Here is a 12,870-nt window from a genome sequence, read left to right as displayed (position 1 = left end):
GACCAAAGAGTAGAAAACAGCACAAGGCAAAATAAAATGAGTCTCCGTCACAGCGAGAAATCCTGCACCAGGAAGTGTGTTGAAGCTGACTCCAAAGTGACCAAGTTCAATGGTCTTTTCTGAACAAAAAAGTGTACTAGTTCCTATAAAATGAACGTCACAATAAACTCTGAAACATAAATGAACCAAAATTAATATCCAAGATTTTTTTTTTTTTAAAAATACAAGACTATGACAGATATAGAGAGAGAAGCTAAATGAGTGCTGACATGTAGCGGCATCAGCCTGCTCTTTTTCGAAATATACAAGGGTGTCTTTAACGTGCAAGAAATATAGCTCTAGCTCTCTTAACACAGGTCAGCCATTTATCGTCCCCTTCCGACAGACTATCATCATTTCCTCAAGACCATGCTCGCAAATGGTGTCAAGGAAGAGCCGAAAAATTAGGTCCCTGAAATTTTCATCCCGGAACGGAAATCGAACCAGGAACCTTTGTGCTAGTAGTCCGATGCACTAATCACTACACCATGCCATATTGTCCCTATAGTTAATGATAATTTTATTTGCAAATACAACCATATGGGTCATGCAAGCAAACACAAATATAAACATATATAATACAGAAAGGAAGAACTACAAATATAAACATAAAATCATAGTTATAATGGAAATGTAACATCTGATGGAAATGTAACATTTGATGGACATGACCCTCAGTTTCGAAATTCCAAAGATTGCTAATACATGTAAAGTCAGCAACTTCTGTCAAAAGCTCAGATTCAGGATTTAAAAGATGTTTAAGCTTTAAAATTGGTTATAAAGACTCTGTCCATCTGTTTGTCACACTTTCCTACATCGCACGATTACCCAAGTTTGCTGTAATCTGAAACTTGATCAGCTTTATCCAAGCCTTTCCTTAGAGCTTGCCATTTCGGCGACTTGCTACAGGGGTTCTGAACACATTGAAGGTGTGCATTTTCCTCTTTTCGTAGCTTTTGGTTTGATTTTGGAGAAAAGGGTAGATTAAAGTTGGTGTTAAAATTTGTTGTTAACTGTTTTTGCCAAAATGAAGGTGTTGTTAACATGTTAACGGACCCCGGCCCTATTGCCCCCCCCCCCTCCTTACATACAAGGCATAGACATCATTGGGCGGAGAGCCCAAAGAGAGGCTGACCGTTTTTGTCGAGCATTCGATTTTGTCGAAAATAAGCGAGACATGGCGATCCTAAATCCTGTCGGCGTCCACAAATATTCACTCTCTGGTTAAAGTTTTTGAAATTTTAATAACTTTCGTAAACTATCCTGGATGTGTACCAAACCTATGCAGAAGCTTGTTTATGATCATAAGATATATCATGATATCCAGAAGAAAATAATGTAAAAATAAAATCCATTTTTTCCGTATTTTACTTATAAATGGTCTTAGAGTTTCTGCAAGGAAACATAACATTCATTAGGTGGTTAAAGTTTTTACAATTTTAATAACTTTCATAAACTATCCTGGATTTTTACCAAACTTGGACAGAATCTTGTTTATGATCATTAGATAGTATCCAGAAGGAAATTTTGTAAAAAAAATCCATTTATTCAGTATTTTACTTATAAATGGTCTTAGTGTTTCTGCAAAGAAACCTAACATTCACTAGGTGGTTAAAGTTTTTACAATTTTAATAACTTTCATAAACTATCCTGGATTTGTACCAAACTTGGACAGAATCTTGTTTATGATCATAAGATAGTATCCAGAAGGAAATTTTGTAAAAAAGATCCATTTATTCAGTATTTTACTTATAAATGGACTTACTTTTTCTGCAAAGAAACATAACGTTCACTCTGTGGTTAAAGTTTTTAAAATTTTAATACCTTTCTTAAACTATCCTGGATGTGTACCAAACTTAGGCAGAAGCTTTGTTTATGATCATAAAATATCATGATATCAAGAAGAAAATTAAGTAAAAATAAAATCCATTTTTTCCGTATTTTTACTTATAAATGGTCTTAGTGTTTCTGCAAGGAAACATAACATTCACTAGGTGGTTAAAGTTTTTGAAATTTTAATAAATTTCTTAAACTGTCCTGGATTTGTACCAAACTTGGACAGAAGCTTGTTTATGATCATAAGATAGTATCCAGTAGGAAATTTTGTAAAAAAAAAATCCATTTATTCAGTACTTTACTTATAAATGGACTTACTTTTTCTGCAAAGAAAGATAACATTCACTCTGTGGTTAAAGTTTTAAAAATTTTAATAACTTTCATAAACTATCCTGGATTTGTACCAAACTTGGACAGAAGCTTGTTTATGATCATAAGGTAGAATTCAGAAGTAAATTTGTTCAAAAAAAAAACAATTTAATTCATTTTTTCCGTATTTTACTTATAAATGGACTTTGTTTTTCTGCCAGGAAACAACATTCACTTGAGATGTGAAATTTGAATAACTTCTTTAAAGATACTAGCGTTTGATCTTCTGTTTAAGTTTGGTATAAATCCAGGGTAGTTTAAAAAATTATCAAAATTTCAAACTGAAACTTTTACCACAGAGTGGATATTTGTGGATGCCTTCGCCGGCGACGACGACGACAGAATGTAGGATCACTTTGTCTCTCTTTTTCGACTAAAGTCGAGAGCTCGACAAAAAACAAATAAATAACCATTTAAGGAGGCTCGAGGAAGGATCATATATATTGTTCCCGGTACTAAAATTTCAGAAAAAAATTTAAACATTTTTTTTTCATTACAAATTTTACTTTTTCCTTCTAGTTGTTACTTTATGATATGGTACAAAAATCATTCATAAAAACTATTCGTTTTGGCCCCAGATGACTTTTAAAATGTATATATCATTATAAAAGCTCCAAATTATCTCCCTTTGGTACAAAAATGCCATTTTGGGTTGCATTAATATTGAAATTTTTTTTTTAACTCATCGGTGACCTATATTCTTTTTATTTATTTTTTCAAATAAGCTGTACTCAAACTAAACTATTGTAAACTGATTTGGACGATTTCTGCAATTTAGTTTTATTTTTTTATTTTTTTTTATTTCGATATTACCTTTATTTTATTTCAATATTACATCTATTTCTCCTATTAGCATGAAAGTTCAATGTAGGATACAAAAAAAAAACTATATACATATGAAGTTTCTTCACTGTCCCCCCCCCCCCCCCCCCGTGCTATACCCCACCCTCAGGCCTCTCTTAACTTAATTTGGGGGGAAATGATTGACCCATTAGGATATATATATAAAATTGATGTCAATTAAACAAAACTTGCAGCAATTTTGACGTCCACCCCAAACTATTTGAATGAAGTCTTTCCTTCATTGATTTTTTTTTATATCGTCCCTTTAATAGTTCAACAGAAAAAAAGTACCTTTACAAAAATGTATGCTTCATTCGAAGGCAGATTGTGAGTTTAAATGAACGATGATCCCACATTTTTATTATATTTTTCTATTAAGTATATGATAAAGTATTTATAGAAAAATATAGCTAAATCCTTTATTTAAAAAAAGAGATTTATACCCGCGAGCCCCCTTCAACTAAGTCAGTATTATAAATGCAGCTTATTGGACGATGGTGCTCCTAATTGGGAGGTAATACGAACCAGAAGTATAAATAAAAGCGCCCTCTTCCGGCCTTTTTCATCAAGCCAAGATGGCAGAACAGGTACAGTCCACATGGCCGTCGAACAAATGTGTCTATTTGCACGTTTTCTATATATTATTCGTGTTTTATTTACAGTTTAATTACAATTAAAAAGTATGAATTAATAAAACATGAATTTAAACATTCTATAACAGAAGTAACGCATGAAAATATGAGGGAAACAAAAAAGGGGGGGCTGTTGGGGCACAAATTCGGGTCTGTACACAAGTTTGTCCAATAAATCTGCATAGCGTTGACATTTTCTTCAATCAAAAGGAATAGACTATTAAGAACTTAATTTTCTGAAACTAATTTATCGTATTCCCGAAACTTGAAATTTCACAGAACAATAAGTCTTCCTCTTACATTTTACAAACTTTTATACTAGTTGAGTACACCCCTGTAGCCTACTAGGAAATTATGCCGTAAACACGATTTTAAAATAATCTGGCACATAATACAAAGAAAAATGCAAATATTATTGCTTTTATATAAAACTTGTATTTACATGTAATTATTTGCTACATGTTGTCTATGCGTAATAAATAATAATCCTGGTACATGTACCTTTGATTAATAGCGTGAATAGGACCTCTATAAATTCATGAATAGATTTTAGATTTGATGCTTTTAAGAGATCACATATACAGTACATTAGATGTTCATGATCAATGATATAAGAACAAGTTTGAAACATTAACTAATTATGTTATTTTGTTTCTTTTTCTTTGGTCAGTCTGCAATATGAGGCAACTGCCTACATGCCTCCCCATAATAAATGGCCCCAATCTTCCCAAAATGCAAACAATAAGGTGACCGTCTTGTTTTCAAATGATTACATTAAATAAGTTGATTGGTTTATTGTCAATCAATTAGACACTTAACTTTATCATTTGGCTAATCCAATTATCTAATTAGATATACATACCTGTAGGTATCTGTAGTGGAATCTTTTATATAATATAATTGTTAAAATAATATATATTTTTCAAGCAAACAATACATTAATTTTCATTTTTTTAATCAAATTTTTATAGATCTATCAATCATTTGACATAAGAAATTTGTAATCTTTACATAGCTCTGCCAACTGTGACATTTTCTTAGTTTAATCTTATATAAAGAAATTATTACTTACCCTACATGTAGGCCTCTTGTTTTTGAATTCAAAACAGTGAAAGACACATTTTTAAATAAAAAGGCGTAAAAAAACAACCAAGGACAAATGTTTTGCTGAAACATCTTGAAAACTTATTTAATATCCCATTTCTGATTTAATGCATATGGTTCTAGTTAAAATTGGCTCACAGTAGTATATTATCTATAAAAAGATTGAAAAATGAAAAACCCAATAAACAGCAGTAAGGCCCCAGAAAAGGTCTGTTATCATGAATGTGAGAATTAAGAATTTGAGACCTTCAAAACTTTATTTATTTTAGTTATCAAACATCTAACTTGTTTTTTCAAAATATGCAGCTGAATTGATCAAAACAACAAAATCTCGAAACGACGTCTATTTACAATTGGGAATTTAAGCGCTGAAAATTGGGGGAAAAGAGAGCGTATTGCCCCTTGAGACAGGTGCCTAAATTTTCAGACCCAAATATGAGGGTTGGGAAATCCCTGCATTCTAACATGTACCTAATATTTTAACAACAATTCATACACAAATAACAGGGGTAGAAATAAGAAAAGACCATTGACTTGCCCTTTGGACAAGTCAATATCTAGATTAACTTGCCCTTGTATCTGTTAACTTGCCCGACTAATGCGGACGGTGAAGCCGTCCGCGCCAACGAGCATAGCTCGTCGCACTTATGGCGAGGGGTCTGGGGGCCGCTTAAGGCCCCCAGAAGCTCTGGGGTAAATGGTGCCAAATCCTGCATTCTAGACCTCTCCTGGCAGATGATTTCAAGTTTCTATACACCCTTTTTTAAACAAAAACTTTTACTTTTACAAAAAAAAGTGACAAAAAAATTTCAGATGTACATGTAGAAACTGACCCAATTGTCAAATTTCCTGTAAAAAATGTGCTTACATCCACTTTGTTTGAACTTCCTTTCACGATTAGTAGCGGAAATCCCCGAGCAGGTGCGACTGAACATTCTAAAACGACGGCGCTCATTGGCTTACGCATAGGAATTGACCAATAGAATTATTCGGGACAAACTACGATGTTTACGATTTTCCTGGCATGCGCATATGAAATAAATAAAGACGGCGAAAATAGTAATACAATAATACACAGTTGTACATCGTACAAAATTACGTCTGACATAGTTATACAAATATTTTATTGGCACAAATTCCTTAACAATAAATGGTTAAGACCTATTGCATATATTATTATATTAATTGACATGATAGAATGAAACACAAACACAAAATTTCAACTTGCCCGGCGGACAACTATGTGATGAGATTCACTTGCCCGCTGCAGATTTTACTTGCCTCGGGCAAGCGGGATAGCGCTTATTTCGAACCCTGAATAACAGTGGACTGATTTAAATGTAATTCAAATTTCTATTTAACAGACAGAAAGGTCGTTTCAAAAGCAGCCCACAGTGTTTCTGAACAAGAAGCAAGGTGCTGGAAAAAAGAAGGCTCTTAGACATCATTTCAGTGTTGGTCTGGGATTCAAAACACCCAGAGAGGTAAGAACGTTTACATGTACATTTATTGCAACCGAAAATATACATTGTTCCAGCTTGTTGGGACTACAAAAAATATATTCAGTCATCACAAGTACTCACGAGCCTAGTCCTTCGACCAATGTAAATGTGTTTTATTAAAGTTAATAACTTGACCAATTGGGACTACCTGAACTCCAAACACAATTGTTTTTGTTTGTACTATACACTAGTACAAGGCTTCAAGGTTATAATGTTGGAATAAAAGAAATAAAGAATAACTGTCTTCAACTTATCATGTCTATGGAAAAGTTTGAATAAAGCTGTAAATGATGTTTTATCACGATGGTCTACTGATATCATTGATGAGATGCCTTATGGCTTTTTTTCTGATACAGCTTCATTCAAAAGATTGCTAGACATCCATGCATATATACATGTACTTAACAGTTTATTTTTCATCATTATTCAAAACAAAGGGCTAATAATAGATATAAGAGGATGAGGTATGAGTGCCAATAAGAAAAATCTGTTACTGATATGTTGGAACAACTAAAGTGGACACCACTTGAAGATAGAAGTAGAAGCGCACGACTATCAATGCTGTATAAGGTCAATGTTGCAGCAAGCCACAAACTCATTCCACCAGACAGGATCTCAAGAAATATGGGCACAAACTCTTTCCAGATTTCACAATTTAACATGACAACAAGGAAAGAGTCATTCTACCCGAGGACCATCAGGGATTGGAATAACTTACCCTCCCCAGTTACATCTGTCAGCAGCCTTGAATCGTTCAAGAGGCTCCTGACAAACAAATCAATCAAAAGCCCTTATTTTTAATCCCCACTGTTAAATATTTGTATAGCACCTTTTTGTTTTTGTTTGATATTTTAATCAAAATTATTTTTGCGCACACCCAATAGTGACTGAATAGTCAACATGATGACGGTGGTCACTAACCGGTAGAAGTAGAAGTAGAAATATCCATCCAAGTCACAATTTGTAAAAGTAAACCATTATAGGTCAAATTACAGTCTTCAACCCAGAGCCTTGGCAAATGGCTCACATTGAGCAAGCTATAAAGGGCCCCAAAAGTATATATTGTACTGAGTGACTTTGTTTTTTCTGTAACACATTGTACTTTAATTGTGATTATTTGGATTCAAAATTTGAAGTTTTCATGGGACAAGTATATTGATTTGCAGTGATGAACAAGCAAAACATCAAAGAATTAATATTGACAAGCCAACTTCTGTGATAACAAATTCTTCATATGATTTGGCAGTAAAATTCATTTGGTTATGCTATACTGTGTGGTATTTTTATTTCTTGTGATGTTCTTCTTGTTTTCCAAAATATTATCTGTAAAATAGTTATGACATGCACATAAATAAACACATACTTTCCAATATTTTACCCCTTCATTGATTTTTTAGATTTTCTGTTTCTCACCAATCCAATAAATTTGAATAAATTAGTAAAAGCAATAAAAAATTACCGTCATTTCATAGATATGTCTACAGTGTATTAAGTCTAGCTGTAAATGATGTTTTATCACGATGGTCTACTGATATCATTGATGAGATGCCTTATGGCTTTTTTCTGATGCAGCTATTAAATTATTCTAAATATAATCAGAACTTTTCCTTTGCATTGTTAGATTGATTTATTGAAGTCTTTAAAATCCGAGAACTTCCAATAAGGACTTGTACATGTGTTCCGATGATCTTTCATTTTCCTATCAAATATATCTGTATAAAAGTTTGATATTTTAACCTTCAACGAACCAAAAAATTAGTGTCATCTTGGAAACTTGTCTGAATGTAGTCTCAAAATTTTATGTTGTAACGATATTTCATTATTTTTTTTTAATCTTTAGCTCACCTGGCTCAAAAAAACATACTTCTCAATATTTTAACCTTTTAATAATTTTTAGATTTTCTATTTCTCACTTCAGTCCAATTCAAGAAGTCTGATTAAAAGCATTTAAAAAAATTACCGTCGTTTCATATGTCTACAGTGTATTAAGTCTAGCTGTAAATGATGTTTTATCACGATGGTCTACTGATATCATTGATGAGATGCCTTATGGCTTTTTTCTGATCCAGCTATTAAATCATTCTGATTAAATTCACAATGTTCACTGCACTTTTTTATCTGAGTGCTCAATGTTTCTGATGAGTCTTACAAGTAGACTAAATGTGCAACTGGCATATAATCCTGGTACCTTTGATACATGTAACTATTTAGATTTTCAATGTACAAAATGTATACGTTGATGAATAAACAGTATTCTTATAATGTTTTATTCATTTTAAGCTGACCTAGCCACAATGAATATACATCTCGTCCATTTACAATATTTTATCCCTTCTTTAATTTTAAGATTTCCTATTTTTCATTTCGGACAATTACGAGAAGTCTTAACCAAAGAGATTTGTGTAGCTGTAAATGATGTTTTATCACGATGGTCTACTGATATCACTGATGAGATGCCTTATGGCTTTTTTCTGATGCAGCAACAAAATCATTCAGATTTTAATTAGAACTCTAATTGTGCACTGGTAAATTTAACTTGCTGCCTTTAAAATTAGAACTTGGAAAAAGGGGTTTGGTTCAGATTTCCCATTTCTCGTTACGTGTCATAGTTAAGAAGTCTGAATAAAAGAAATAAAAATAAAAATAACTTTTTTATTTTTAAATGCCCACATTGCATTTAGTCTAGCTGTAAATGATGTTTTATCACGATGGTCTACTGATATCATTGATGAGATGCCTTATGGCTTTTATCTGATACAGCAACAAAATCATTCCTATTTTAATTAGAACTTTAAATGTACACTGGTAAATTTGATTGTTGCAGCCTATGAAATTAGAACTTAGAATAAGGGGGTGGGATCACATATCCCATTTCTGTTTTTTAGGAGTGAATAAAAGAAATCAAATTTTAAAAGAATGACTGTCATTTCATATGTCTACAGTGTATTTAGTCTAGCTGTAAATGATGTTTTATCACGATGGTCTACTGATATCATTGATGAGATGCCTTATGGCTTTTTTCTGATCCAGCTATTAAATTGATTGCTTACCAGTCATATTAAAAATATTAAATTAATAAAACCTTTTAATCCTATAATGTATAAACCTTCACTTCAGGCTATTAATGGAACCTACGTTGACAAGAAGTGTCCATTCACTGGTAATGTTCACATTAGAGGAAGAATCCTGTCTGGTGTTGTCCTAAAAATGAAGATGATGAGGACCATCGTTATCAGAAGAGATTATCTTCATTACGTCAAGAAGTACAACAGATTCGAAAAGAGACACAAGAACATGTCTGTCCATTGCAGTCCAGCTTTCAGGTATACTGAGCTTTTCTTGCAGGATCTTTTTGTTATGTACACTTTTTCCTTGACTGACCTTGAGAGCAGGCAGTTATCCCTTACAGTAAACATTATCTATACAGTCAATACACTTGATATACAATGTACATACATCCTTTATACAGACTTTAACCGTGTGACAAATATTGCCTTTTTTCCTAATTCAGAAGTTATTGTGTCATCTTGATTAATACAATGACTATTAACTTGTGTGCCAATGAGGAAAATTCTGTTCAGAACTGTGAAGAAAACGCACGTCAGTCTGAGGCATATATTTGTTGTAAAAGTAGACATTGAAATACAGTAAATAATTAATTGTATCATGATACCAGTTCTATGATTTCTCTCACTATGCACATCACCCAAACTGGTTATAACATTTCAATTTACAAGCATGATAGAATAAATTACAAATGTTTTTAATGTTTATTTGCAGGCTTGGCTAATATTAAAGTGAAAAACCATGTGGGATATTTTCTTAAAAACAATACTTAAAAGTGTATAAGGCTAAAAGTTAAGTTCTTTTTCTTTCCTCCCTTCTTATATGCATCTTAAATTTTCATGCTTATTCAACAAATTTTATCGACCAATATTGTTATTAAAGCAGACAATAAGCTTTTGCAGATAGAGGTCTGACCCTCATTTTTAGAAAATTTGGCCTGCATTGGAAAGTTATCAAGCTTGTGTTTTGGGGCCCATGGCCATGCCTGCAAATATAAAGTCAAGACTTTTTGGTTAGGTACTGTAAAATTCTGGAATTTAAGATGCATGTATACACATTCTTTATTAATTCAAACATTGTATTTTGTCCATACATGTATAAAGAGTTGACTATAACTTGTGTGCCAATGAGGAAAATTCTTTTCTGATCTATGAAGAAAACGCATGTCAGTCTGAGGCATATTTTAGTTGTAAATGTAGACATTAAAATGCAAATGTATTATGATACTAGTTCTTTTATATTTGTCACTATGAACATCATAAAGAAAACTGGTTATAACATTCAATTTTCACCCCTTTTTCCTTCCTCCCTTTCTATCTTAATTCACATTTTATGAATAAGTATTGTTGAGCACCATAACAGTCTTGACAATGATTTTCTATGGTTTGTTGTCTGATGCTCATTTTTTGAAATTTGTCTAGATTCTATCGGAATGTAGTTGAAAAGTCATACTGGCCTATTTAGGCTACTACCATTAGCTATTTAGTTGCCTGGGCTTATGCCCAAGCGTAAAGACAGTCTTTAAAAAGTCCAAAATATAGAATAAAGATGCATACATGTAAATAACCATAAACACTTAACAGTAGGTTTTGTCCATCTCTGATTAAAGAGTTGACTATAACTTGTGTGCCAATGAGGAAAATTCTTTTCTGATCTGTGAAGAAAACGCACGTCAGTCTGAGGCATATTTTAGTTGTAAAAGTAGACATTAAAATACAAATGGATTATACATGTATATGATACTACTACTAGTTCTATTATTTTTCTCACTGAGAACATCATGCCAAAAAAATGGTTATATTAACATTTACTTTTGCAAATCAATGCTGCTGAAGTATCCCATGAGATGATGTATCAGGTCAGGTTATGTCAGTGTGTTTATAGGTCAATGAAAAAGACAATTGTTTCATGTAAAAGGAAATTAAGAGTGATTTATATTTATTGTTTGAAAGTTCTTCGTTTTTTTTGGAAAATTTGTCTAGTTTCTATTTCATACTGGCCCAAGAGACATTTAACAAGCCTGAGCTGTCAGGCTTTTTGCGTAACAGGAAAACAGTCATTAAGGTCCAGAATTTATAATAAAGATCCATATATAATCATGCCTTCGTAATTCAAACTGTAGACTAAATCCATCTATGTTTAAAGAGATAAATATATTTGTGTGCCAATGAGGAAGATTCTTTTCAGAACTGTGAAGAAAACGCACGTCAGTCTGAGGCATATTTTAGTTGTAAAAGCAGATATTTTAGTTCACTTGTATTATATACTAATTCTAAACATTTATAACCAACTGTAAAGACAGTCATTAAAAGTCCAGAATTTAAAAAAAAATTATATATATATAAGTTATAAACCATGCCTTCCTAATTTATACAGAAGGTTTTGTCCATCAATGATTAAAGAATAAAATATAATTTCTGTGCCAATGAGGAAAATTCTGTTCAGAACTGTGAAGAAAACGCACGTCAGTCTGAGGCATATTTTAGCTGAAAAAGGAGAGATTTTAATTCTAAAATTTTCCTCATTATGAACATCTACCAACTGGCTATAACATTCAATGTTCTCCCCTTTCTTTTGTTTTCAAGTTGGGTATAAATGAATTTCAAATGTCTTTGATGTTAATTTACAGGCTTATTAAAAAAACATCGGCTATTGAGGTGCAACATTTTATACACTATTTTGAACTAGTAATATGAATCTATGATGACTGGTTAAAAAAATAAATATTTATTTTTATTTTGCAGAGATCTGATTGTTGGAGATGTTGTCACAGTAGGAGAATGCAGACCTCTGAGTAAAACTGTACGATTCAATGTTATTGGTATCAAGAAGACAGGTTCATCCAAAAAAGGATTCAGAAAATTCTAAATAAAAAAATGGACATGTATTTATATTATTGTCTTTAATGTAAACTGCCATCTCACTTGAGAAAGTGAAAATTAAAGAAAAATACTCTGGAATGTTCCACAAAACTACATGATTCTGCAATAACATTGTGATAAAATTTGTATTGAGGCTTAAATTAAAATATTGTTTGTTTGCCCTTTACCGACCGACCCTATCAATTCGTTCCGCCTGAAAATCTTTTATTTGTATTTACCAGCAAGATTTTATTTTATTTTATTTTTTTCGTTCCTACCAAAAATCTTATATTTGTATTTCCCGCTCAAAACTTGTTTACCGGAATCCTCGGGTCTTATCTTTACGTATATGGTCCAGTCCGTTTGGTATCACCTGAGCGTTTGACATGAACACTTGCATTTGAAGTTTCAAAGCATTTGTTTGAAATCGATGTTGAACGCTTTCTGAAATCATGATATGAAGTACGTTACTCTGTACCTTTAAACTTAAAGAGCAGGGTTCATTTACAAAAAAGTTCGTTTGATACAAAAGTATTAACGTGTGTACAAACTAATTTGTAAACAGACGTTGTATTCTATGTAGGGATGGCCTTTTGTGATCCGCATATCAGAATGATT

At 32.4% G+C, this 12,870-nt stretch overlaps 1 protein-coding gene and 1 non-coding gene across 2 annotated transcripts; both read left to right on the top strand.

The window, feature by feature from the left end:
- The first annotated feature begins 3,635 nt into the window (after positions 1–3,635).
- LOC143083003 (small ribosomal subunit protein uS17-like) lies at positions 3,636–12,278 on the top strand. Its single transcript, XM_076259099.1, has 4 exons — positions 3,636–3,674; positions 6,188–6,307; positions 9,443–9,648; positions 12,136–12,278. The coding sequence occupies exons 1-4, from the start codon at positions 3,663–3,665 to the stop codon at positions 12,257–12,259; spliced, it is 462 nt and encodes a 153-aa protein (XP_076115214.1). The 5' UTR covers positions 3,636–3,662; the 3' UTR covers positions 12,260–12,278.
- Positions 9,013–9,089, top strand: LOC143084499 (small nucleolar RNA SNORD35). The gene has a single exon (XR_012981121.1). It is a non-coding gene; the product is annotated as a small nucleolar RNA SNORD35 (small nucleolar RNA).
- Positions 12,279–12,870: the final 592 nt, after the last annotated feature.

The sequence above is a fragment of the Mytilus galloprovincialis genome, chromosome 7, assembly GCF_965363235.1.
Source record: "Mytilus galloprovincialis chromosome 7, xbMytGall1.hap1.1, whole genome shotgun sequence".
In the NCBI taxonomy this organism is placed as follows: domain Eukaryota; kingdom Metazoa; phylum Mollusca; class Bivalvia; order Mytilida; family Mytilidae; genus Mytilus; species Mytilus galloprovincialis.
The sequence above is the reverse complement of the archived record's forward strand: the minus strand, read 5'-3'. Positions and strand labels throughout refer to the sequence as shown.